Consider the following 23468-nt stretch of genomic DNA (forward strand, 5'->3'; position numbering starts at 1 on the left):
TATTCAGGGGGAGGACTGTTTTATGAAATTGTGTGCTGTCTTGAAAATGCCCAAACTACCCATGATCCCTTATTTCATTTGTTCAGTAATGAATAAAACTGCAACTGCATATATGTGAATCTTACGTCACCACCGGCCTTTGGTTCTCGTGTATTTCTGATTTAACAGCGTTTAAACGATACTAAACATGGCGAGCTCAGTGATAACTCTGGGTCGTCAGTTATGTCCCTAACATACCATAGAGGAACCGTTACATACCATAGATGGACAGTTACTCAGTATTCAGATTTATTTTTTTGACTCGCTTTTTTGTAGTTCCTACTCCGAACAAAATGTAAGGGGTCATGGATATTTTCTGGACATGTTCATGACAATTTTTTTAGTCTTCCCGACAGAAAAGAAGTCCCCAAATATTCATTCATCCGTAACATGTCTAGTTCAATATATGGAATCCGTATCATTTAAATACTCTCCTTCAGGTCCATTTTTAATAATTTTTAAACACTTCCCCGCGATAATATATGCAGATACATTTTTATTGCTCAAGACGGAATCAACACCACCATTTATTCGAACTATTATAAATGAATGTGCCCATCTACAGATCATATTTGAAGAAAATCCCTAAAAATTCTTAGTCTCATATGTCCTCCCCACTTTAATATCATATCTCATTTGTGTAGATCGATGCCCATGATGCTAATCACTGGATTGTCTGGTTCATACTGAACTATTTACAGGCCTCTGTCATATAGCGAAGCTTAGTGCGATGATAAACAATGAACAAACAAACAAACACTCATTATCTCCCAAAGGGAGGTAATTTTCAAGGGAGATAACAACCCATATTAAACCCGTTGCCCTTTAAAAACACGACCACCTGAGCTATACGGAAATGTTCAGGTCTACAGAGCCTGAAGGAAAGTCAATTGTAACAATCCAGAGGGAGATTCGCAACCAAAGAATTCCAACTTTAGGAGTACAACAGTTGATATGCACCAACTTACACAGAATGATCCCTTTGGTATGATCGAAACTCATATACCTTTGCATAAACTTAACATATCCCAAAAAAACCTTGGTAATACAAACAACCTTGGTAAACCAGGCAGCCGTGTTTTCATTCAAACTATATGCGACTTGCATTATCAACAGAAGTTACTAGCTGAAATATCACTATGATCTCTGTCACAGGCTGTTGGTGAAGTTCCTGCCATTATGTTGCTGTTGTTGCTGAAGTAACCAGCTGAAATATCACTATGATATCTTTCACAGACTTATGGTGACGTTTCTGCAAAGTCGTACCCAACTGAAATATCACTATAATATCTGTAAATGACTGTTCGGGATGTTTGTGTTATTCTTGGGTGTTGGTGAAGTTGTAATACGCAGGCGCAGCTTCTAAAGATAACAGCGACGTTGCTGGTTGCACGTTGTCGATCCTGCTCAGTGAGCTATATGTAACAATCTGTTAATGTAGTTCCGGCAGTGTTGTTTCTGGGTGTTGTTGAAGTCGCTGGAGATGCTCAGGATCCTGTCATCTTTCTTGAGCTGTGTCAACTCCTTTTGCCGATGTATGGAGCCAAGGTCCTGATTGAAAAGACCACCGCCCAAATTAGCTGACCCCCCGTCACCACAGTAGATCACCGCCACATCGGCTGAAACAGAAAACAGTTTTACTAAACGATTTACTTAACATTTATCGTATACACAATGTCATTTGTTAAGTAGTCAAATGTAACACGTGATATCTGGGATAACACTTTCTCAGCAAAGTACAGATTCTAGTACTTTTATAGGGTTCATGACCAAACCTACCGAAAAAGTTCACAGCTTATACCAAAACCTACTGACACAACTTCACAGGCTACCTCCAAACCAACAGACACAACTTCACAGGCTACTTCCAAACCTACAGACACAACATCACATGCTACTTCCAAACCTACTGACGCAACATCACAGGCTACCTCCAAATCTAAAGACACAACATCACAGCCTACCTCCAAAGCTACAGATACAACGTCACAGGCTACCTCTAAACCTACAGACACAACATCACAGGCTACCTCTAAAACTACAGACACAACATCACAGGCTACCTCCAAATCTACAGACACAACATCACAGGCTACCTTCAAACCTACTGACACAACATCACAGGCTACCTCTAAACCTACTGACGCAACATCAAGGACTACCTCCAATCCTACTGACGCAGCATCGCAGGCTCCCTCCAAACCTACAGACAAAACATAACAGGCTACCTCTAAACCTACATAAAAACATCACAGGCTACCTCTAAACCTACTTACACAACATCACAGGCTACCTCCAAACCTACAGACACAACATCACAGGCTACCTTCAAACCTACAGACACAACATCACAGGCTACCTCCAAACCTACCGACACAACTTCACAGCTTATCTTCTGACACAACCTCACAGGCTACCTCCAAACCTACAGACACAACATCACAAGCTACCTCCAAACCTACTGACACAACATCACAGGCTACCTCGACAAACCTACAGACACAATATCATGGCTTATTTTCCGACACAACTTAACAGCTTATCCCCATACCTACAGACACAACTTCACATCTTATCTTCCGACACTACCTCAGCTTACTTCCAAACCTACTGACACAACTTCACAGCTCACCCTCTGACACAACTTCACAACTCACCCCCAAACTTCCAGAGACTCCGCACAGTGGTCACCCTGAGATCGCCAAGCCCCTTAGTCGGATCCTCCAAGATGACGTTCCGCTCATTGAAGTCGACAAAGACGAGGAAGACGCGCGATCCCGGCAGTTCTTTTATGTCTGCGTGGCACCGGATGACCCGAGTGTGGATGGTCGGACATGGTTGCTGTACAGACTCGAACACAGACCTGGTCTGATCGGCATGTTTCAACTCCGTCTCAGTATGGAAGGTCACCACACACAGCGTGCCCTCCATCGGTCCCGCCCACGACAGCTCGTACACCTCCTCACGTCGGAAGCCTCTCTGCAGAAAGATACGCCAGTGCAGGGCCACGTTTCACAAAGCTATCGTAGCGCTACGACTGTCGTACCTCCTATACTGTAACATAAACTTACGACAGCCGTAGCGCTACGATAGCTTTGTGAAACGGGGCCCAGAATTGTATTGTACGAGGGCAACGATACAATACATCAATTTACAACTGTATCCCAACACATACAATTCAGTACACGATGTAAAAACACGCGAATAATAACAAAAACTGTTCAAAAATTAATGTTTACAGATTCCTTTACATTTCCTGATTGCATGTAAATGGCAGAATCTGCACAGTGAGTGAGTGATTTAAGTTTTAAGCCGCTTTTAGCAATATTCCCGCATTACCACGGCGGGGACACCAGAAATAGGCTCCACGCATTGTACTGACTGACTGACTGAGTTTGGTTTTCCGCCGCTTTTAGCAATATTCCAGCAACATCACGGCGGGGGACACCAGAAATGGGCTTCACACATTGTACCCATGTTGGGAATTGAACCCGGGTCTTCGGCGTGACGAGCGAACGCTTTAACCACGAGGCTACCCCGCCGCCCCTGTGCAGTGACCCACGCTTATGTTCCCCCAATGCAGGATGCAATCGTTACTGCCTGAAATTTGTAAATAATTGATTCAGGATTGTGTTGCACCTGCAAAAACGGAGAAGACATGAAAATATCAGTACGGTATCGAGATACGAATTGTAAAATAGCATGGAGATACTGCCAAAGACTCTGACAGTTTTGATAGTTTTAAAGCAAAACTGAAAACCCACCTTTTCTCAGTATACTTCTCATAACTTCACCCATCTTCATCTTTGTAGCGCTTTGAGCATACCCAAGGGCGTGGAAAAGGCGCATTATAAATGTGCATTATTATTATTATTATTATTATCTTGACTGTCATGTGTTGATCCTAGGCGTACTAGGTAGAATAATTATTAAGTGTTGCAGGTCTACAGGGTGATTAGTTTATATTGTTACTTTAGGTGTCTATTACCGTAGTGTCTTGGCACACGTGATAACACTATATATCTCAGCTATTTAAATACTATTTGAATGATAATAATTGTCGGTGAAGTGGCAGTATAGTAACAAAAGTAGTAGTAGCAGTAGTATTGGTAGTAACAGTGGTGGTGGTAGTGGTAGTCGTGGTGGTGGGAGTGGAAATGGCGGTGACAGTAGTAGTTGTAGTAGCTGAATGGTAGTAGTAGACTAGGAGTGGTGGTAGTTTTAGTAGTGGTTGTGGGTAGTGGTAGTGGTAGTAGTTGTATTGGTAGTGGTAGTGGTAGATGTAGTTGCAGTAGTATTATTATTAGGAGGAGGAGTGGTGGTGGTTGAAGTAGTAGTAGTAATAGTAGTAGAAGTAGTAGTAGGTAGTTGTTTTAGGAGTAGTATCAGCAGCAGTAGTAGTAGTAGCAGCAGTAGTAGCAGCAGCAGCAGTAGTTGTAGTAGTAGTAGTAGCAGTAGTTGTAGTAGTAGTGAGAGAGAGAGAGTTTTATTCAGTAAAGGGGCCACAGGCCCATTATACATCAGGGTCCCGTTCCTCAAAGCGATCGTAGCGCTAAGATGATCGTAACTCCCATACTCTAACATAGACTTACGACAGTCGTAGCGCTACGATCGCTTTGAGGAACGGGGCCCTGGTGTACAGAATATACAATCATTAGAGCACCGTACAACATCATGAGAGCTGCACGATTATTCATTTGTGGGTACGAAGACTGAAAGACATTTATTTCGTTTTTTCAAGGCAAAAAATAGATATTTTGCAAGACAGTTTATAAAATAAGTATTCTTTGATGTAAGCAACTGAGCTAATTTCACTTCAGATGGATATATGTGATAATATTTAGGGAATATCATTTCTTAATTTCCCATAAAAAGGGCATTCCAGGCAAAAGTGATATTCATTTCCTATGTTAGGTATGATACAAAGCGGGCACCCTTTTAAGACCTAAATGTCTACCGTACTCTATCATCACATTGTGGTTTGAGCAACGAAATCTACTTAAGAAGATTCGAAACTGTTATACACTAACACTATCGATATAGAACTCAAACGCTACACCTTCTTTGAGCCTGCGATAAAAATCCAATTTCGAAACAAGTATAATACGAGATGACCACAACTGGTTATCTATATCAATACATCTTTGCTTAAATAATGATATGAAAGTAGAGATACTTCCAACACTTTGACTGGCCCACACACTGCCAAAACCATAACTGTACAAAAGAGATTTCACCTTAAAAGCCCAACAATCTATACCTTTTTCAGCAAGACAATACTGATACTAATGTACCTTATTTAAGATTACATTCTCAACTTGAGACAGGAGGCAAACCCAATATTTAACAATCTTAATGTACTGATTTACCTTTAATGAATAACGACCAATCTCAGCACGCGCTGCAATATTTGGCGTGTATCTTGAAAGGCCCAAAACCTGTTTACAAAACCGTTCGTGTACATTCAATACAGATGGCGACGGGTGGAAACCCCAGACTTTACTTCCGTATAGTAACAATGGCAAGACCTTGACATCAAATATATAGAGCAGAACATTAATTGGTAGATTATAAAAATTCTTAACCGATGATTTGAGAATATTCAACACCTCCCATGCTTGGTCAGCCAAAGTTTTCTGTGTAACATACCATGATCCAGAGGAAGAGAAGTGAACACCCAAGTATTTATATGATGCAACAATTTCAAGCAACTTTCCATTCAAATGGAACTTTTCATAATGTCTTAGTCGACCAGCCTTCCTGAATACAATAACTTAACTTTTATCAATATTTATTTTCAATTTCCACTTGTTACAATGCGAAACTAGCTTGTCTAGCTTGTAGCAGTAGTAGTAGTAGTGGTAGTAGTAGAAGTAGCAGTAGTTGTAATGGCAGTGGTAGTAGTAGTGGTAGCAGCAGTAGTTGTAGTTACAGTAATGGTAATAGTAGTAACATCAGCAGTCATCGAAGCAGAAGAAGTAGAAACAGTGGTAGTTGATGTTTCACCTGTGTATTGTTATGGAATGCTGCTGGTGCTGACACTGGTGCTGACACTGGTGCTGACGATGATGACAGAGTCTGCCTCACATACATCACCACAATGACGACGGCTATGATGTTTAGCAAAGTCAGGTAAAGGGCGATATCTGAAAAACAAGTCCATATACAAATACGTATTCACATAAATACGCCGATGAATACATTCTACACATGACTAATATTCCTCTATAGAGCTGAACTTGCTATTTTAAAATTAGTAGTATTCCTTGAAACACTGAACTAAGTGTCCTGCTCTGCATGGTGAAGAAAGGCCCCAAATTGTATGTGTGAGGATCGCAACACTGCAATAAAGCTACTCTCATGTACACAGCTAACGCTGTCTTCACTCGCTTACATTATCCGACCAGTCTAAACGTCCCTATACAAGTGCCTACACTTGACTACGCTCAGCCATGTCTACACTTGACTACGCTCAGCCCTGTCTACACTTGACTGCACTCAGCCCTCTCTACACTTGACTGCACTCAGCCCTCTCTACACTTGACTACACTTAGCCATGTCTACACTTGACTACACTCAGCCCTGTCTACACTTGACTACACTCAGCCCTCAGCCCTGTCTACACCTGACTACACTCAGCCCTGTCTACACTTGACTACACTCAGCCCTGTCTACACTTGACTACACTCAGCCCTGTCTACACTTGACTACACTCAGCCCTGTCTACACCTGACTACACTCAGCCCTGTCTACACCTGACTACACTCAGCCCTGTCTACACTTGACTACACTCAGCCCTGTCTACACCTGACTACACTCAGCCCTGTCTACACTTGACTACACTCAGCCCTGTCTACACTCAGCTCTGACTCACACTCAGCCCTGTCTACACCTTGACTACACTCAGCCCTGTCTACACTTGACTACACTCTCAGCCCTGTCTACACCTGACTACACTCAGCCCTGTCTACACTCTGACTGCACCTCAGCCCTGTCTACACTTGACTACACTCAGACTACACTCAGCCCTGCCTACACCTACACTCAGCCCTGTACACTTACACTGCACCTCAGCCCTGTCTACCTGACTACACTCAGCCCTGCTCCACACTCTGACTACACTCAGCCCTGTCTACCACTTGACACACTCAGCTCTGTCTACACTCTACACTCCCTGTCTACACTTGACTACACTCAGCCCCTGTTCACACTTGACTACACTCAGCCCTGTCTACACCTGACTACACTCAGCCCTCAGCCCTGTCTGCTACACTTGACACTTGACTACACTCAGCCCTGTACACACTTTGACTACACCACTCTCAGCCCTGTCTACACCTGACTCTACACTCAGCCCTGTCTACTTTCACTCAGCTCACACTCTGTCTACTTACACTGCACTCAGCCCTGTCTACACCTGACTACACCTCAGCCCTCAGCCCTGTCTACACACCTCAGCCCTGTCTACACCTTCACACTACACTTGACTACACTCAGCTGCTCCACACTTGACTCTACACTCTGACTGCACTCTCAGCCCCTGTCTACACCTGACTACACAGCCTGTCAGCCCTGTCTCTGCCACTCAGCCCCCTCACTCAGCCCTGTCTACACTCAGCCCTGTCCTGTTCACACCTGACTACACTCCTTGTCTACACTACACTCAGCCCTGTCTCACACCTGACTACAGCCCTGTCTCTACAGCCCTGTCTACACTCAGCCCTGACTACACTCAGCCCTGTCACTACACTCTCAGCCCTGTCTACACTTTTGACTACACTCTCTCAGCCCTGTCTACACTTTTGACTACACTCAGCCCTGCTAGTCCTGCCTCAGTCTACACTTGACTTGACTAGCTCAGCCCTGTCTACACCTGACTACACTCAGCCCTGTCTACACCTTGTCTACTCAGCCCTGTCATACCCTCGCATACATGGCCTACACCTACCAGTCTCAGCCACTCACCGTGAAGCGTTGATTTGCCTTTCAGCTGACTCAGCTCTGCCTTGGTCATGGCGCCGTCTAGTTCCTCCCCGTCTAGTTTCCTCTCAGCGGTGTCATGCTTTCCCGCAAACTCTTCCACCTTCTTGTTTGTGGCGTCTCGGTGCTTCTTAAACTCCTCATAAGCTGAATTCGACTGCTTAATGTATTCCTTAAGTCGACCCCCGTTCTCCTCCGTGGCCTCCTTAGCTTCTATCGCCTTACCTCGAATGTCTCCCATCTTGGACTCTATGCCAGGTAGTACGACCTCCATCAAATTATTTTGGGTTTCGTTCAGTTTGTTAATCCTATCCTCCAGCTTTCCAAACTTCGTGTTGGTTTCTGTAAGAAGTGTCCTTGTCTCAGCAAGCGTAGAACGGACTTCAGCAAGATTGGTATTTGTTTCATGTAATGTCTTGTTTATGGCTTCATTTGCTTCTGTAATCGTCATTACGTCAGCTTCAACTTGTTTAAAATCTGCCAGGTCGTTGCCTTTACCTTTACCCGCAGAACTCATGGTTTGCAAATGTCGATGATGGTCCTTAAGAATCCTCAAAGGTTCAGACATTTGACTCGGATCTTTAAAGACCGATTCAATTCCTTCAGTCCACTTCTTGCTAAGAACGTCTACTGTGATCTTTAGGTTGCTATACTCACTCTCAAGGTGGCTGCAATCTGGCGTGACCTGTTTCGTCTTGGGAACGTCTTCAGGCACTTTACACGAGGTCTTTGATGACAAGAGTCTCTGAATACATGTCTTGGTCTCCGAAGGACTTTTTCCACATTTCTCGTTGAGAACGTCCAACAGAGCGCGCTCGGTATTGTCGGGTGATGAAGGGTAAAGCAGGCAGATCACGATGACGAGTACCATAATCTCCAATGCTGGTTTCCTATCAGATAAAACACGGAAATATCAGAAGCAGGTAACATACTCTGGATGCGGAAAACCATGTCTCGTCAACCCAGACCAATGAAGATCCGCGTTGGAATTGGTCTTCAGCAACCCATTTATGTAGGCTCGCTGACATAATTGACACATGCTATCGTATCCCAAATGCGTATATCACCGCCCATGATGTTGATTATTAGAACTGATGTAACGGTAAGAGCATGTTTGATGGAACTGACTGATTGCGTGCGATCGGGTGGGTGGTGGGGGTGGGGTTTGTTGTTGTTAGCACAGTGGTTAAAGCGTTCGCCCGTCACACTGAAGACCTCGGTTCGATTCCCCACATGGGGATGTCCCCCGCCATGATATTGCTGGAATATTGCTTACAGCGGCGTAAAACTATACTCACTCATAACAAGGATAGTAGGGTTAGTAGCTTATCAGAACTATTATCATTACAAAATTTCACTACCTTTATCATTACATATTTCCGCAAGATTATTACTGCCTTTCATGATTAGCTGTCATTACACCTTACATTGCATTATCACTTCATGTATTCATTTCATTAACATAAAATGTTTTCACTAATCTGGCAATGTACATCTATTTCGCTATGAGTTTAAGAAAAAATATTGCTACAGAAAGAATTTATAAGTGACTTCTATCTACTCATGTAAACTCTAAATGTACTACAGGCCTGTGTCCTTTTTAAGTACTGCAATAAAGATTTATTTTCATTACATGCTTTCATTACAATATCATTACATGTTTTCACTTCATTAACATAAAATGTTTTCACTACAGCCCATTTCTGGTGTGCCCCACTGTGATGTTGCTGGAATATTGCTAAAAGCGGGGTAGACTAAACTCACTGTCACTATTCTTTGGGAAAATGTACTAAATCAAATAACGGGTGGTTTGACTAGCGTTTTAATATTACACATTTTAAATTTCTCAATTTTTATGAAAAAGCGTACTTCTAACAGAATATTTACAAGGAATTACAATTCAACGAAAAGGTATAACTGAGTTTGCAGTTACGACTTAAATATCATATCAATAACAACAAATAAAAATTACAACAAAAAAAACAAACTTTTAGCCATTAATAGTTTTACTTACCAGTACATCTGTATTATGTCTCTGTGGGTCACTGGATCAGACGGGCGTTCGTCGTTGTCAGCATCTGATATCTCACCGTCTTGACTATCACCTCCTCGTGGCGGCTGATCGCGAGGTTTTGAGCCAGGTTTGTCGGCCTGAGTTACCTCCCCCTCCACTGTTCGCCGGCAGGCGTTTGCGAGGGCTGGGCATGGTACACGGTTGGTCGAGTCTCTGTTTGGACAACTGTTTTGTGTCTGAATGTGTCACTCACATACGAAACGTTGGTTAGGTCGTCTCTAGCTTGCTTTGTTGATACGAATTCGCCATCCACATCTGAACTCCATGAATCACTCGGACAAACCGCAACGAAGACTGGGAATCCCACTTGGATCTACATTGAAGGTGACCTCTGACCCAGGCCCCGGAACGAGCATGTTTATACAGCGCAGTGACCTAATATGCTTTCTAGGAAACCGACAGAACTAGGCGCAGGCGTTTAATGTGTACAATAACCTCTCGATATGTCTTGGGATCGATCATTTAATATCTTGGAAAGAGGAGTAGAGCTTCGGGGCTAGGAATTTTTTAAACTGAATATTTTTTTTATGTATATTTTTCAACTGCAGGTGGAAAACCACAATTTGTTTACAGAAGAACTATGGGAGTAAAATTACAGAGGAATAAAAAAATAAAATCTCAACAATGTAAATTTTATGGAGCCTAATTTCTTTTGTTCTATCCAGTCTTTCAACGCTTGACAAAGACAATTTGTGTTTGCCGAAATCACTGGCTTTGAGACACAGAATTTCTGTCTCAGCGCCTCACACCCGGATTGAGTACGAGACAGGCGTCTGTCTATCTTCTAGCCCCAATAAACAGATTAAATTACAATGGAGCGGTGGAGTAGCCGAGTGGTTGAAGTGTCCGCTCGTCTCACCGAAGACACTGGCTCGATCCACACATGGGTACAATGTGTGAAGCCAGTGTTCGAAATTACATTCGGTCTTTAGGCCCGAAGCCGACTGAAAACTATTCGGACCCACAGCTTTTGTTTTCTGCAGGTCCTTATGGCCGACAGCTTTTTCATCCCCAATAACTAAGAGTATTATTTCCATATTAAAATATAGGCCCTACACATTCTGATCAGGACACACAACTTTGTATGGTTCTGGGTCCTTAGGGCCTGCAGCTTTTCAGGGTTAAGGGCAAACACTGTGTGAAGCACATTTTAGGTTTCAACACGTGATGTTGCTGGAATAATGCTGGAAAAGCGGCATAAAACCATACTCACTCACTCACTCACTCACCATAAGAATAATAACGCCGAATGCCAATGACAAGTACACCAACATATACAGTGTGGTGTTGTTTTATTCACTGTCGTGGCAGATTCAGACATGGGCGGGTTTAACATCAGCGACAAGCTACAGCTTCCCAAACAAAATACAGTTGTTGTTTTTTTATAAAAATAAACGATGATGTAATGTGCTTTGTGATAATCACCCTGGATTAACGGATTAATAATACCACAAGCACTCCCGTTTCCACAGATTCTCCAATCACAAGGCTAGCCTCGTCAGGTCACAATCTCCACCCTTCGAATACGGGGGTCACTTGTTTACTCAAACATGAGGGACGCTGTGTTGACTCAGACGTGGTGGAAGGTGTGGTGGTTCTGACACAAGGGATGCTTGTTTGGTTACTGCTTGTTTACTCAGACACAAGGGATGCTTGTTTAATCAGACACAAGGGATGCTTGTTTACTCAGACACAAGGGATGCTTGTTTACTCAGACACAAGGGATGCTTGTTTACTCAGACACAAGGGATGCTTGTTTACTCAGACACAAGGATGCTTCTTTACTCAGACACAAGGGTTGCTTGTTTACTCAGACACAAGGGATGCTTGTTTACTCAGCTACGAGGGATTGTTATTTACTCAGACAAAAGGGATGCTTGTGTATTAGGACACGACGGATGCTTGTTTACTCAGACACAAGGAATGCTTGTTTATTCAGACACAAGGGATGCTTGTTTGCTCAGCCACGAGGGATGCTTGTGTACTCAGACACAAGGGATGCTTGTTTACTCAGACAAAAAGGGATTCTTGTTTACTCAGACACAAGGGATGCTTGTTTATTCAGACACAAGGGATGCTTGTTTATTCAGACACAAGGGATGCTTGTTTACTCAGACACAAGGGATGCTTGTTTACTCAGACAAAAAGGATGCTTGTTTACTCAGACACAAGGGATGCTGTTTATTCAGACACAAGGGATGCTTGTTTACTCAGACACAAGGGATGCTTGTTTACTCAGACACAAGGAATGCTTGTTTACTCAGACACAAGGGATGCTTGTTTGCTCAGCCACGAGGGATGCTTGTTTACTCAGACACAAGGGATGCTTGTTTACTCAGACAAAAAAGGATGCTTGTTTATTCAGACACAAGGGATGCTTCTTTACTCAGACACAAGGGTTGCTTGTTTACTCAGACACAAGGGATGCTTGTTTACTCAGCTACGAGGGATTGTTATTTACTCAGACAAAAGGGATGCTTGTGTATTAGGACACGACGGATGCTTGTTTACTCAGACACAAGGAATGCTTGTTTATTCAGACACAAGGGATGCTTGTTTGCTCAGCCATGAGGGATGCTTGTTTACTCAGACACAAGGGATGCTTGTTTACTCAGACAAAAAGGGATTCTTGTTTACTCAGACACAAGGGATGCTTGTTTATTCAGACACAAGGGATGCTTGTTTACTCAGACACAAGGGATGCTTGTTTACTCAGACAAAAAGGATGCTTGTTTACTCAGACACAAGGGATGCTGTTTATTCAGACACAAGGGATGCTTGTTTACTCAGACACAAGGGATGCTTGTTTACTCAGACAAAAGGGAAGCATGTTACTCAGCCATGAGGGATCGTTGTTTACTCAGCCACGAGGGATTGTTGTCTATTCAGACAAAAGGGATGATTGTTTACTCAGACACAAGGGATGCTTGTTTACTCAGCCACGAGGGATTGTTGTTTACTCAGACAAAGGGATGCTTGTTTTTTCAGACACGAGGGATGCTTGTTAACTCAGACAGAAGGATGCTTGTTTACTGAGACACAAGGGATGCTTGTTTACTCAGCCACAAGGGATTGTTGTTTACTCAGACAAAAGGGATGCTTGTTTATTCAGACACAAGGGATGCTTGTTTACTCAGACACAAGGGATGCTTGTCTACTCGAACACAAGGGATGCTTGTTTACTCAGACAAAAGGGATGCTTGTTTATTCAGACACAATTTTTAAGGGATGCTTGTTTATTCAGACACAAGGGATGCTTGTTTATTCAGACACGAGGGATGCTTGTTTACTCAGACACAAGGGATGTTGTGTTGAACCGGACAGGAGGGACGTTGTGTTGATTAAGACACGGGGGCCGCCATATAGCTGGAATATTGCTGAGTGCGGCGTAAAACTAAACTAACTCACTCACTTAAAACACGTGGAACTATGCGCAGTCTCAGTCACAAAAGATTCTGAATCGACAGATGGCAGCATTCCACGACACAAACAAAGTTTAAAACTATTTACATGAAAACGATAAGTTGTAGTTTATACAATTCAACAAGTGAAATATACATTAAATAATCTGCATAATTGTAATACTGTTGGCCAAAAGAGTGCATGTTCGTCACGCATTCGGCTATTGACTCTCAGGAATCATGAAACACCTTCGGGTAATACTCGCTTTAGAACGACCTCAGAACTTCACTGACATTGCGAGAATTATAACTCCAATAGAATCAAAGGAATATCTATGCGGAACAGTTGCTCACGACATTATGAAACATGTTTTTATGTCATGCCAGTATAACCTAGTAGAAAGTAATTTTTTTCTATTTGAAAGAATCCGTGACTTTCTTGACATAGACATTGTTGTTAAAATGTGGGTGGAAGACGATGATGTATTCCTGTCATTCCTCCTCGGAGGTATACCTGACCACTGTAAGGATGTATTGGACTATAATGTTTGGTCAGAACTGATTGTAATGATTAGTTTCTCAGTTCGCAGTTGGGAGAGAATACTCCGGCAATGTTCATAAATACCTTCAGTTCTTTCACAATTGAATATTACTGTATAATATAAGTACTAATAGTTAGAACCTTTTCTGTACTGTTGTTTATAATACAAATGTAATCTTCATTTTATGGAAGAAATAAAGAACATCTATCTATCTACCTTCGGGTAATTGTGACAGCTCTTCAAAATAACAAAGCCGCTGGTATAGGGGAGGACATTTTATTTCGTAGGGTAGTCAGTCCACAAAACATAACCCGCTCTATGGAATGGAATTGAGTTTACAATTCTACCCCTTTTTGGCACCTTCTGTGGCAAGTAACAGTGCTGCTGCTGTGCTGTGCAATGCTGGATACTAAGTGCCATGTGCTTGGACACTCAGGGTATTTAATTGCCTAAAAAAACAGAGACTTAATCTCTAGTCACATTACACACGATATGAAATTGAGGCCAGAATGAACCACTTCACTTCCATAGTGATGTAAATATTCCACAAATTCAGATGCACCTCAACCAACATAGAATTTCACTAACAAACCCTCAACAAAACCTTTTATCAGTTTTGTAAATGTGATTTTTAAACAACCACAATGTTTATTAAATAACCCTTCACCAATGAAAGCTTTAAACATATTTTTGGAGTTTAGCAGTTTATACTTTTCATTTGCATAATTTTATAATTACATAAAACACCTTCACCTGATAACAATAAAATCTGATATGTCTCAATTGACATCATATCCTGCTACATAATGACCTCCAAGAATGATGAAACACTTCGGGTAATGACCTTCAGAATTTGATAAATGCATGGTATAAATATTGACATCTACTATCTTTCTTATAATTAGATTAATGATAACTGGAAAAAATGTCCGTAATATAATATAAGGTCCCGATTTATGGCCCCACTTTCCTCTGTAGTTCTTTTATTGTTAAAATTGTCATCCCAAAACTCTGTGATAACTTTTATTTAAGGGATGATAATAATGAGCACTGTCTGCAAATGTAAGTACCTGTATTAATCAATATTTTATTCAAACGAAAAAAAATGACCTTCAGAAATCAGGAATCATGTCAGCTAGTGACCTGTAGTACCGTAATCCAATCGGCTAATGACCAGGGTGACTTTACAACAGCCGACTGACGAACTGCTAGGTTATAGCACTGTTGGATAGAGGCCCGCGTGACATTACGACTGTTTGTAAATGACCAGGTAGCCATTGTACAATACACCTTTAGCTATGGTTAACTTAAGTCTATGCTAAGATATGGGAGCTACCGTCACCTTAGCGCTAAGATCGCTTTGTACATCTGTTCCCTGATGGACTATATGTCGATTGATGACTTCTGGGACGGCATCATTGTCTAATGTCACATTAATACATAGTAAACAGCTGCTATTCGTTCCTAAACTTTGTTAGATTGCTACCCGTGGTTGTTGAAGTCATAATCAGCTGAAGTAGTCTGCTGTCTCTTTAACAGTCTGTTGATGAAGTTCCTGCAGTGTTCTTTCTGGTCGATGCTGAAGTCGTTGCAGATGCTCAGAATTCTGTCACTTTTCTTGAGCTGAGTCAACTCCTTCTGTCGGTGGATGGAACCGAGATCGGGATTAAAAAGACCACTGCCCAAATTCACGGATCCCCTGTCCCCACAGTAGATTACCGTCACGTCGGCTAAAAGAGTGAGTGAGTGAGTTTAATTTTACGCCACACTCGGTGTTACTGACACTTCCATAACACTCTCAGCTTGGATTCCTGTGCACCTCTAAATCACATTTTAAACTGATTAAAAATTAAAATTTCATTTAACCTCTCCAATGAATACATTGTTCTTATACGATATTGTCAGTATTTCCTGAAAACCTTTAATACGTTTCACTAGGCTCACGTCCACTTTTCTTAGCGCCTGACACAACTTCCCTTATTATTTTTTTACATAACTTTTAGGCTTACCCCGAAACACCACCCTCCTACTTTACCTTGACACAACTTCACATCACAACACCAAACCTACTGACACACCTTTATATCTTACCCTCTGACACAACTCACCTCCAAACCCCCAGAGACTCCGCACAGTGGTCACCCTGAGATCGCCAAGCCACTTAGTGGGATCCTCCAAGATGACGTTCCGCTCATTGAAGTCGACAAAGACGAGGAAGACGCGCGATCCCGGCAGTTGTTTAATGTCTGCGTGGCACCGGATGACCCGAGTGTGGATGGTGGGACATGGTTGCTGCACAGACTCGAACACAGACCTGGTCTGGTCGGCATGTTTCAACTCCGTCTCAGTGTGGAAGGTCACCACACACAGCGTGTCCTCCATCGGCCCTGTCCACGAGAGCTCGTACACCTCCTCACGTTGGAAGCCCCTCTGCAGAAAGATACAGGGCCCCGTTTCACAAAGCTATCGTAGCGCTACGACTGTCGTACCTCCTATACTGTAACATAGACTTACGACAGTCGTAGTGCTACGATAGCTTTGTGAAACGGGGCCCAGGATTGTATTGTACGAGGCCAACGATACAATACATCCATTTACAACTTTATCCCAACACATACGATTCAGTACACGATGTAAAAACACGCGAATAATAACAAAAACTGTTCAAAAATTAATGTTTACAGATTCCTTTACATTTCCTGATTGCATGTAAATGGTAGAATCTGCACAGTGAGTGAGTGATTTAAGTTTTAAGCCGCTTTTAGCAATATTCCCGCATTACCACGGTGGGGACACCAGAAATAGGCTCCACGCATTGTACCGAACGCTTTAACCACTAGGCTACCCAACCGCCCCTGCGCAGTGGCCCACGCTTATGTTTCCCCAATGCAGGATGCAATCGTTGCTGCCTGAAATTTGTAAATAAATGATTCAGGATTGTGATGCACCTGCAAAAACGGAGAAGACATGAAAATATAAGTACGGTATCGAGATACGAATTGTATAATCTCAGTTATTTAAATACTATTTGAATGATAATGACTGTCGCTGAACTGTGGCAGTAGTGACAAAAGTAGTTGTTGTAGTAGTAGTAGTGTTGGTGGTAGTGGTAGAAGTAGTTGCAGTTAATAGTAGTAGTAGGAGGAGGAGTGCTGGTGGTGGTGGTAGCTGAGTAGTAGTAGTATTGGTAGTAGTAGTAGTAGTAGTAGTATTGGTGGTGTTGGTAGTAGTAGTCGTGGTGGTGGTAGTGGAAATTGTGGTGACAGTAGTAGTTGTAGTAGCTGAATGGTAGTAGTAGACTAGTAGTGGTGGAGGTAGTGGTGGTAGTTGTAGTTGTGGTTGTAATGGTAGTGGTTGTAGTGGTAGTGGTAGTAGTTGTATTTATAGTAGTAGTAGAAGTGGTAGAAGTAGTTGCAATAAATAGTAGTAGTAGGAGGAGGAGGAGTGGTGGTGGTGGTAGTTGTAGTAGTAGTATTGGTAGTAGTAGTAGTAATAGTAGTAGTTGTTGCAGGAGTAGTAGCAGCAGCAGTAGTAGTAGTAGCAGTAGTTGTAGTTACAGTAATGGTAATAGTAGAAACATCAGCAGTCATGGAAGCAGAAGAAGTAGAAACAGTGGTAGTTGATGTTTCACCTGTGTATTGTTATGGAATGCTGCTGGTGACACTGCTGGTGTTGACACTGGTGCTGACGCTGATGACAGAGTCTGCCTCACATACATCGCCACAATGACGACGGCTATGATGTTTAGCAGAGTCAGGTACAGGGCGATATCTGAAAGACAAGTCCATATACGGATACGTATTCACATAAATACCACGATGAATACATTCTACACATGACTAATATTCCTCTATTTAGCTGAACTTGCTATTTTAAAATTAGCATTATTCCCTGAAACACTGAACTGAGTGTCCTGCTCTGCATGATGAAGGAAGGCCCCAGAGTGAATGTCTGCGGGACGCAACACTGCCATAAAGCTACTCTCATCTACATAGCTAACAATGTCTACACCTGCTTACATTATACGACCTGTCTAAGCGTACAAAAGAGTCTACTATTGACTACACTCAGCCCTGTCTACACCTGACTACACTCAGCCCTGTCTAAACTTCTTTACACCCAGCCCTGTCTACACTTGGCTACACTCAGCCCTGTCTACACCTGATTAAACTCAGCCCTGACTACACTTGTCTACACACAGCCCTGTCTACACTTTACTACACTCAGCCCTGTCTACACCTGTCTACACATGACTACACTCAGCCCTGTCTACACTTGACTACACACAGCCTTGTCTACACTTGACTACACACAGCCGTGTCTACAATTGACTACACTCAGCCCTGTCTACACCTGTCTACACATGACTACACTCAGCCCTGTCTATTATCCCTTGAAATACTGAACTAAGTGTCCCGCCCTGCTTGGTGAAGAAAGGCCCCAGATTGTATGTATGAGGATCGCAACACTGCCATAAGCTACTCTCATCTACATAGCTAACGCTGTCTACACTCGCTTACATTATCCGAACTGTCTAAACGTCCCTATACAAGTGTCTACACTTGACTACTCTCAGCCCTGTGTACACCTGACTACACTCAGCCCTGTCTACACTTGTCTACGCAGCTAAATACCCTCGAATACATGGCGTACACCTACCAGTCTCAGCCACTCACCGTGAAGCGTTGATTTGCCTTTCAGCTGACTCAGCTCTGCCTTGGTCATGGCGCCGTCTAGTTCCTCCCCGTCTAGTTTCCTCTCAGCGGCGACATGCTTTCCCGCAAACTCTGCCACCTTCCTGTTTGTGGCGTCTCGGTGCTTTTTGAACTCCTCATAAGCCGAATTCGACTGCTTAAAGTATTCCTTAAGTCGACCCCCGTTCTCCTCCGTGGCCTCCTTAGCTTCTATCGCCTTCCCTCGAATGTCTCCTACCTTGGACTCTATGCCAGGTATGACGATCTCCATCAAATTATTTTGGGTTTCTTTCAGTTTGTTAATCCTATCCTCCAGCTTTCCAAACTTCGGGTTGGTTTCAGTAAGGTTTGTCCTTGTCTCAGCAAGCGTAGAACGGACTTCAGCTAGATTGGTATTTTGTTTCATTTAATGTCTACACTCGCTTACATTATCCGAACTGTCTAAACGTCCCTATAAAAGTGTCTACTATTGTCTAGACTCAGCCCTGTCTACACTTGACTACACTCAACCTTGTCTACAACTGACTACACTCAGCCTTGTTTAAACCTGTCTACACTTTACTACACTCAGGCCTGTCTACACTTCTTTAGACTCAGCCCAGTCTACACCAGACTAAACTCAGCCCAGACTACACTTGTCTACAGTCAGCCCTGTCTACAGCCAGCCCTGTCTACACCTGACTACACTCACCCTTGTTTACACCTAACTACACTCAGCCCTGTCTACACCTTACTACACTCAGCCCTGTCTACACTTGACTACACTCAGCCCTGTCTACACATGACTACACTCAGCCCTGTCTACACTTGACTACACTCAGCCCTGTCTACACTTGACTACAATCAGCCTTGACTACACATGACTACACTCAGCCCTGTCTACACTTGACTACACTCAGCCTTGACTACACATGACTACACTCAGCCCTGTCTACACTTGACTACACTCAGCCCTGTCTACACTTGACTGCACTCAGTCCTGTCTACACTTCACTACACTCAGCCCTGTCTACACTTGACTACACTCAGCCCTGTCTACACTTTACTACATAGCTAGATACACCCGCATACATGGCCTGCACCTACCCGTCCCTTTCACTCACCGTGAAATGTTGATTTGCCTTTCAGCTGACTCAGCTCTGCCTTGGTCATGGCGCCGTCTAGTTCCTCCCCGTCTAGTTTCCTGTCAGTGGTGTCATGCTTCCCTGCAAACTCTGCCACTTTCTTGTTTGTGGCGTTGCGGTGCTTTTGAAACTCTACATATGTCCAATTCGCCCAAACAATGTGAGCTTTTATAAGATCTCCATTTGTGCTGGTGTTCCGTTGGACTTGTTCCACTTCTTGATGGACAACGTCTATGTATTGTTTGAGGGTCGGTAGTTCCGTAAGCACAAGCTCATTTCTCCAAGACGCTAATGACTTAACACTTTGTTTCGTTGCGCTCAATTGTGAAGAAAGATCTTCAGAGGTTATATTTATTGCAGTAATGTTTGATGTGATATTTCCCACTGATTGTGTCACTGCTTCAAGCTTGTCGACGTTACTGAAGACCTGCGTCCGAACAGACTCAGCTAAATGTTGAAGGCTACTTACATTTTCCTGAAGATTTGCGACATCAAAACCCAAAACCTTAGATACGTTCTTCAACGTTTCCACTTCTCTCTTCACAGAATCATGTTCGTCCTTAAATTCTTCCTCCCTTTTAAGAATTTCATTTATACGCTTTTTAAAATCAAGAGATGTGTGAATTGCCCATAGAATATGACCTTGAAGTAATCCTGAACTCTCACTTGCATTTTGTCTCGCCTCCTCCAGCAATTTACGATCATCTGTTATGTTCTGTTTAATCATGGGCAATTCCTTCTCAGAGATCTCAGTTTTCCAAGACATTAACAAAGCCGTGCTTTCATTCATAGCCTGATACATGGTTGACATTGTACTATTGATGCCAGCCATTTTTGTGGTGATGCTTTTCACTTCAAATGAAAGTTCCTGTACGCACCTTGCATTTTCTGCTGCAGCCTTCTCAGCATCTTCGGCCATCTTCCGCGTGGCATCTCCCGTATCTGCAATCCGCCTTTCCCGTGCGTCTAATTCAGCAAGCCTTGTGACCACGGCTGTAACAATATGGGCGAGCTCTGAGACAGTGGTGTTGACAGAGGTGACATTGATGGAAATACTTCCAACATCCTGCATCAGTGTATCAACCTTCTTCAAGCAGCCTTCGACACCACGTGTCGCATCTTTTGCATCTTGTCTGATTTTCGAGGGTTCCAAAGTTTCAATCTCAGTTTTCCAAACATCAATATTTTCAAAACGATTAGTTAAGGACTCCATCTGAGCAGAGAGTTTTGAGACCGTTGAGTCCAGTCTGTTGCCACTGTTTGTAAGTTGCTCTCGGTGCTCTTTGAACTCCTCATATGCCGAATTCGCCCAGTTAATGTGATTAATAAGTTTACCTCCGTTTGTATCCGTGGCCCACTTAGCTTCATCTGCTTTCCCCCTGAATCTGTCCCATCTTGGACCTTATGTCGGGTATTACGTTCTCCGTCACATTCCTTTGTTTTTCGTCCTGTTGGTTAATCCTGCCCTCCTGTTTTCCAACCTTCGTGTTGGTTTCAGTAAGGTTTGTCCTTGTCTCAGCAAGCGTAGAACGGACTTCAGCAAGATTGGTATTTGTTTCATGTAATGTCTTGCTTATGGCTTCATTTGCTTCTGCAATCGTCTTTACGTCAGCTTCAACTTGTGTCACATCTGCCAGGTCGTTGCCTTTACCCGCAGAACTCATGGTTTGCAAATGTCGATGATGGTCCTTAAGAGTCCTCAAAGGTTCAGACATTTGACTCGGATCTTTAAAGACTGATTCAATTCCTTCAGTCCACTTGTTAAGATCGTGTACTGTGTGCTCTAGGTTCTTATACTCACTCTCAAGGTGGCTGCAATCTGGCGTGACCTGTTTCGTCTTGGGAACGTCTTCAGGCACTTTACACGATGTCTTTGATGACAGGAGTCTCTGAATACATGTCTTGGTCTCCGAAGGACTTTTTCCACATTTCTCGTTGAGAACGTCCAACAGAGCGCGCTCGGTATTGTCGGGTGATGAACGGTAAAGCAGGTAGAACACGATGACGAGTACCATAATCTCCAATGCTGGTTTCCTATCAGATAAAACACGGAAATATCAGAAACAGGTAATATACTCTGGATGCGGAAAACCATGTCTCGCCATCCCAGACCAATGAAGATCCGGGTTAGAATTGGTCTTCAGCAACCCATGTATGTAGGCTCGCTGACATGGTTGACACATGTTATCGTATCCCAAATGCGTATATCACCGCCCATGATGTTGATTATTAGAACTGATGTAACGGTAAGAGCATACTTGATGGAACTGACTGATTGCGTGCGATCGGGGGGCGGTGGGGTTGCCCAGTGATTAAAGCGTTCGCCCGTCACACTGAAGACCTAGGTTCGATTCCCCACATTGGCACAATATGTGAAGCCTATTTCTGGTGTCCCCCGCTATGATATTGCTGGAATATTGCTAAAAGTGGCGAAAAACCACACTCACTCATAACAGAAATAGTAGAGATAGTAGAAATGTCACAACTATTATCATTACAAATTTTTACTACCTTTATCGTTACATGTTTCCGTTAAATTATTACTGCCTGTCTTAATAAATTGTCATTACAACTTACATTGCATTATCATTACATGTTTTCACTTCATTAACATAAAATGTTTTCACTACAGCCCATTTCTGGTGTCCCCCACTGTGATGTTGCTGGAATATTGCTGAAAGCGTGGTAAAACTAAACTCACTTTGGGAAAATGTACTAAATCAAATAACGGGTGGTTTGACTAGCGATTTAATATTACACATTTTAAATTTCTCAATTTTTATGAAAAAGCGTACTTCTAACAGAATATTTACACGGAATTACAATTTAACGAAAAGATATAACTAAGTTTGCAGTTACGACTTGAATATCATATCAATAACAACAAATAAAAATTTCAAAAAAAACGAATATACTTTAAGCCATTAATAGGTTTACTAACCGGTAGATCTGTATTATGTCTCTGTAGGTCACTGGATCAGACGGGCGTTCGGGCTGCACAGTTGAACTGTTGTAGTCAGCATCTGATATCTCACCGTCTTGACTATCACCTTCTCGTGGCGGCTGAGCGAGAGGTTTTGAGCCAGGTTTGTCGGCCTGAGTTACCTCCCTTCCACTGTTCGCCTGCAGGCGTTTGCGAGGTTTGTCGGCCTGAGTTACCTCCCCTCCACTGTTCGCCTGCAGGCGTTTGCGAGGGATGGGCATGGTACACGGTTGGTCGAGTCTCTGTTTGGACAACTGTTTTGTGTCTGAATTTGTCACTCACATACGAAGCGTTGGTTAGGTAGTCTCTAGCTTGCTTTGTTGATACGAATTCGCCATCCACATCTGAACTCCATGAATCAGTCGGACAAACCGCAACGAAGACTGGGAATCCCACTTGGATCTACATTGAAGGTGACCCCTGACCCAGGCCCCGGAACGAGCATGTTTATACAGCGCAGTGACCTAATATGCTTTCTAGGAAACCGACACAAATAGGAGCAGGCGTTTAATGTGTACAATAAGCTCTCGATATGTCTTGGGATCGATCATTATATCTTGGAAAGAGGAGTAGAGCTTCGGGGCTAGGAATTTATAAACTGAATATTTAGTTTATGTATATTTTTCAACTG

General features: G+C 42.9%; 3 protein-coding genes across 7 annotated transcripts in view; all 3 read right to left on the minus strand.

Moving 5' to 3' along the window:
• Window positions 1-21198, minus strand: LOC124256807. The gene is made up of 6 exons (XM_046690763.1): window positions 19834-21198; window positions 18713-19114; window positions 8005-8406; window positions 6046-6185; window positions 2697-3018; window positions 1-1658 (listed from the first exon to the last, which is right to left on the minus strand). Exons 1-6 carry the CDS (start codon window positions 21065-21067, stop codon window positions 1447-1449), a joined length of 2712 nt encoding a protein of 903 aa, XP_046546719.1. The 5' UTR covers window positions 21068-21198; the 3' UTR covers window positions 1-1446.
• LOC124256812 lies at window positions 8154-23279 on the minus strand. Of its 2 annotated transcripts, XM_046690772.1 has the most exons (4): window positions 23014-23279; window positions 22796-22959; window positions 21213-21888; window positions 8154-8225 (listed from the first exon to the last, which is right to left on the minus strand). In XM_046690772.1, the coding sequence occupies exons 1-3, from the start codon at window positions 23056-23058 to the stop codon at window positions 21219-21221; spliced, it is 879 nt and encodes a 292-aa protein (XP_046546728.1). In that variant the 5' UTR covers window positions 23059-23279; the 3' UTR covers window positions 8154-8225; window positions 21213-21218. The 2 variants fall into 2 exon arrangements, with proteins under 2 accessions (XP_046546728.1, XP_046546727.1); XM_046690771.1 differs by having other exon boundaries at window positions 22796-23279.
• The window catches only part of LOC124256808 (E3 ubiquitin-protein ligase BRE1-like), a 24044-nt gene continuing 11944 nt past the window's right edge, over window positions 11369-23468 (minus strand). For 2 of the 4 annotated variants that reach the window (XM_046690765.1, XM_046690764.1), the window contains 3 exons: window positions 19250-19255; window positions 18234-18239; window positions 14753-15288 (listed from right to left, as the gene is read on the minus strand). The gene's annotated coding sequence lies outside the window, so the exon portion shown is untranslated. Of the gene's footprint in view, window positions 14253-14752; window positions 15289-18233; window positions 18240-19249; window positions 19256-23468 lie in introns of those variants that run through there. The other 2 variants (XM_046690766.1, XM_046690767.1) reach the window with 2 other exon arrangements.

The sequence above is a fragment of the Haliotis rubra genome, unplaced genomic scaffold (genome assembly GCF_003918875.1).
Source record: "Haliotis rubra isolate DU_JTF1 unplaced genomic scaffold, ASM391887v1 Scf64, whole genome shotgun sequence".
Classification (NCBI taxonomy): Eukaryota; Metazoa; Mollusca; class Gastropoda; order Lepetellida; family Haliotidae; genus Haliotis; species Haliotis rubra.

Bases quoted from the DNA above. Each gene is read 5' to 3' on its own strand.
- LOC124256807 (XM_046690763.1), bottom strand. From the start codon at position 21,067: ATGGAGTCCTTAACTAATCGTTTTGAAAATATTGATGTTTGGAAAACT. The intron at 19,115-19,833 runs GTGAGTGAAAGG...ATACCAATCTAG, and splicing joins AGGCAAATCAACATTTCACG to CTGAAGTCCGTTCTACGCTT. The intron at 3,019-6,045 runs GTGAAACATCAA...ATCTTTCTGCAG, and splicing joins CATTCCATAACAATACACAG to AGAGGCTTCCGACGTGAGGA.
- LOC124256812 (XM_046690771.1), bottom strand. From the start codon at position 23,058: ATGCCCATCCCTCGCAAACGCCTGCAGGCGAACAGTGGAGGGGAGGTA. The intron at 21,889-22,795 runs GTTAGTAAACCT...TTTATCTGATAG, and splicing joins GACATAATACAGATCTACCG to GAAACCAGCATTGGAGATTA.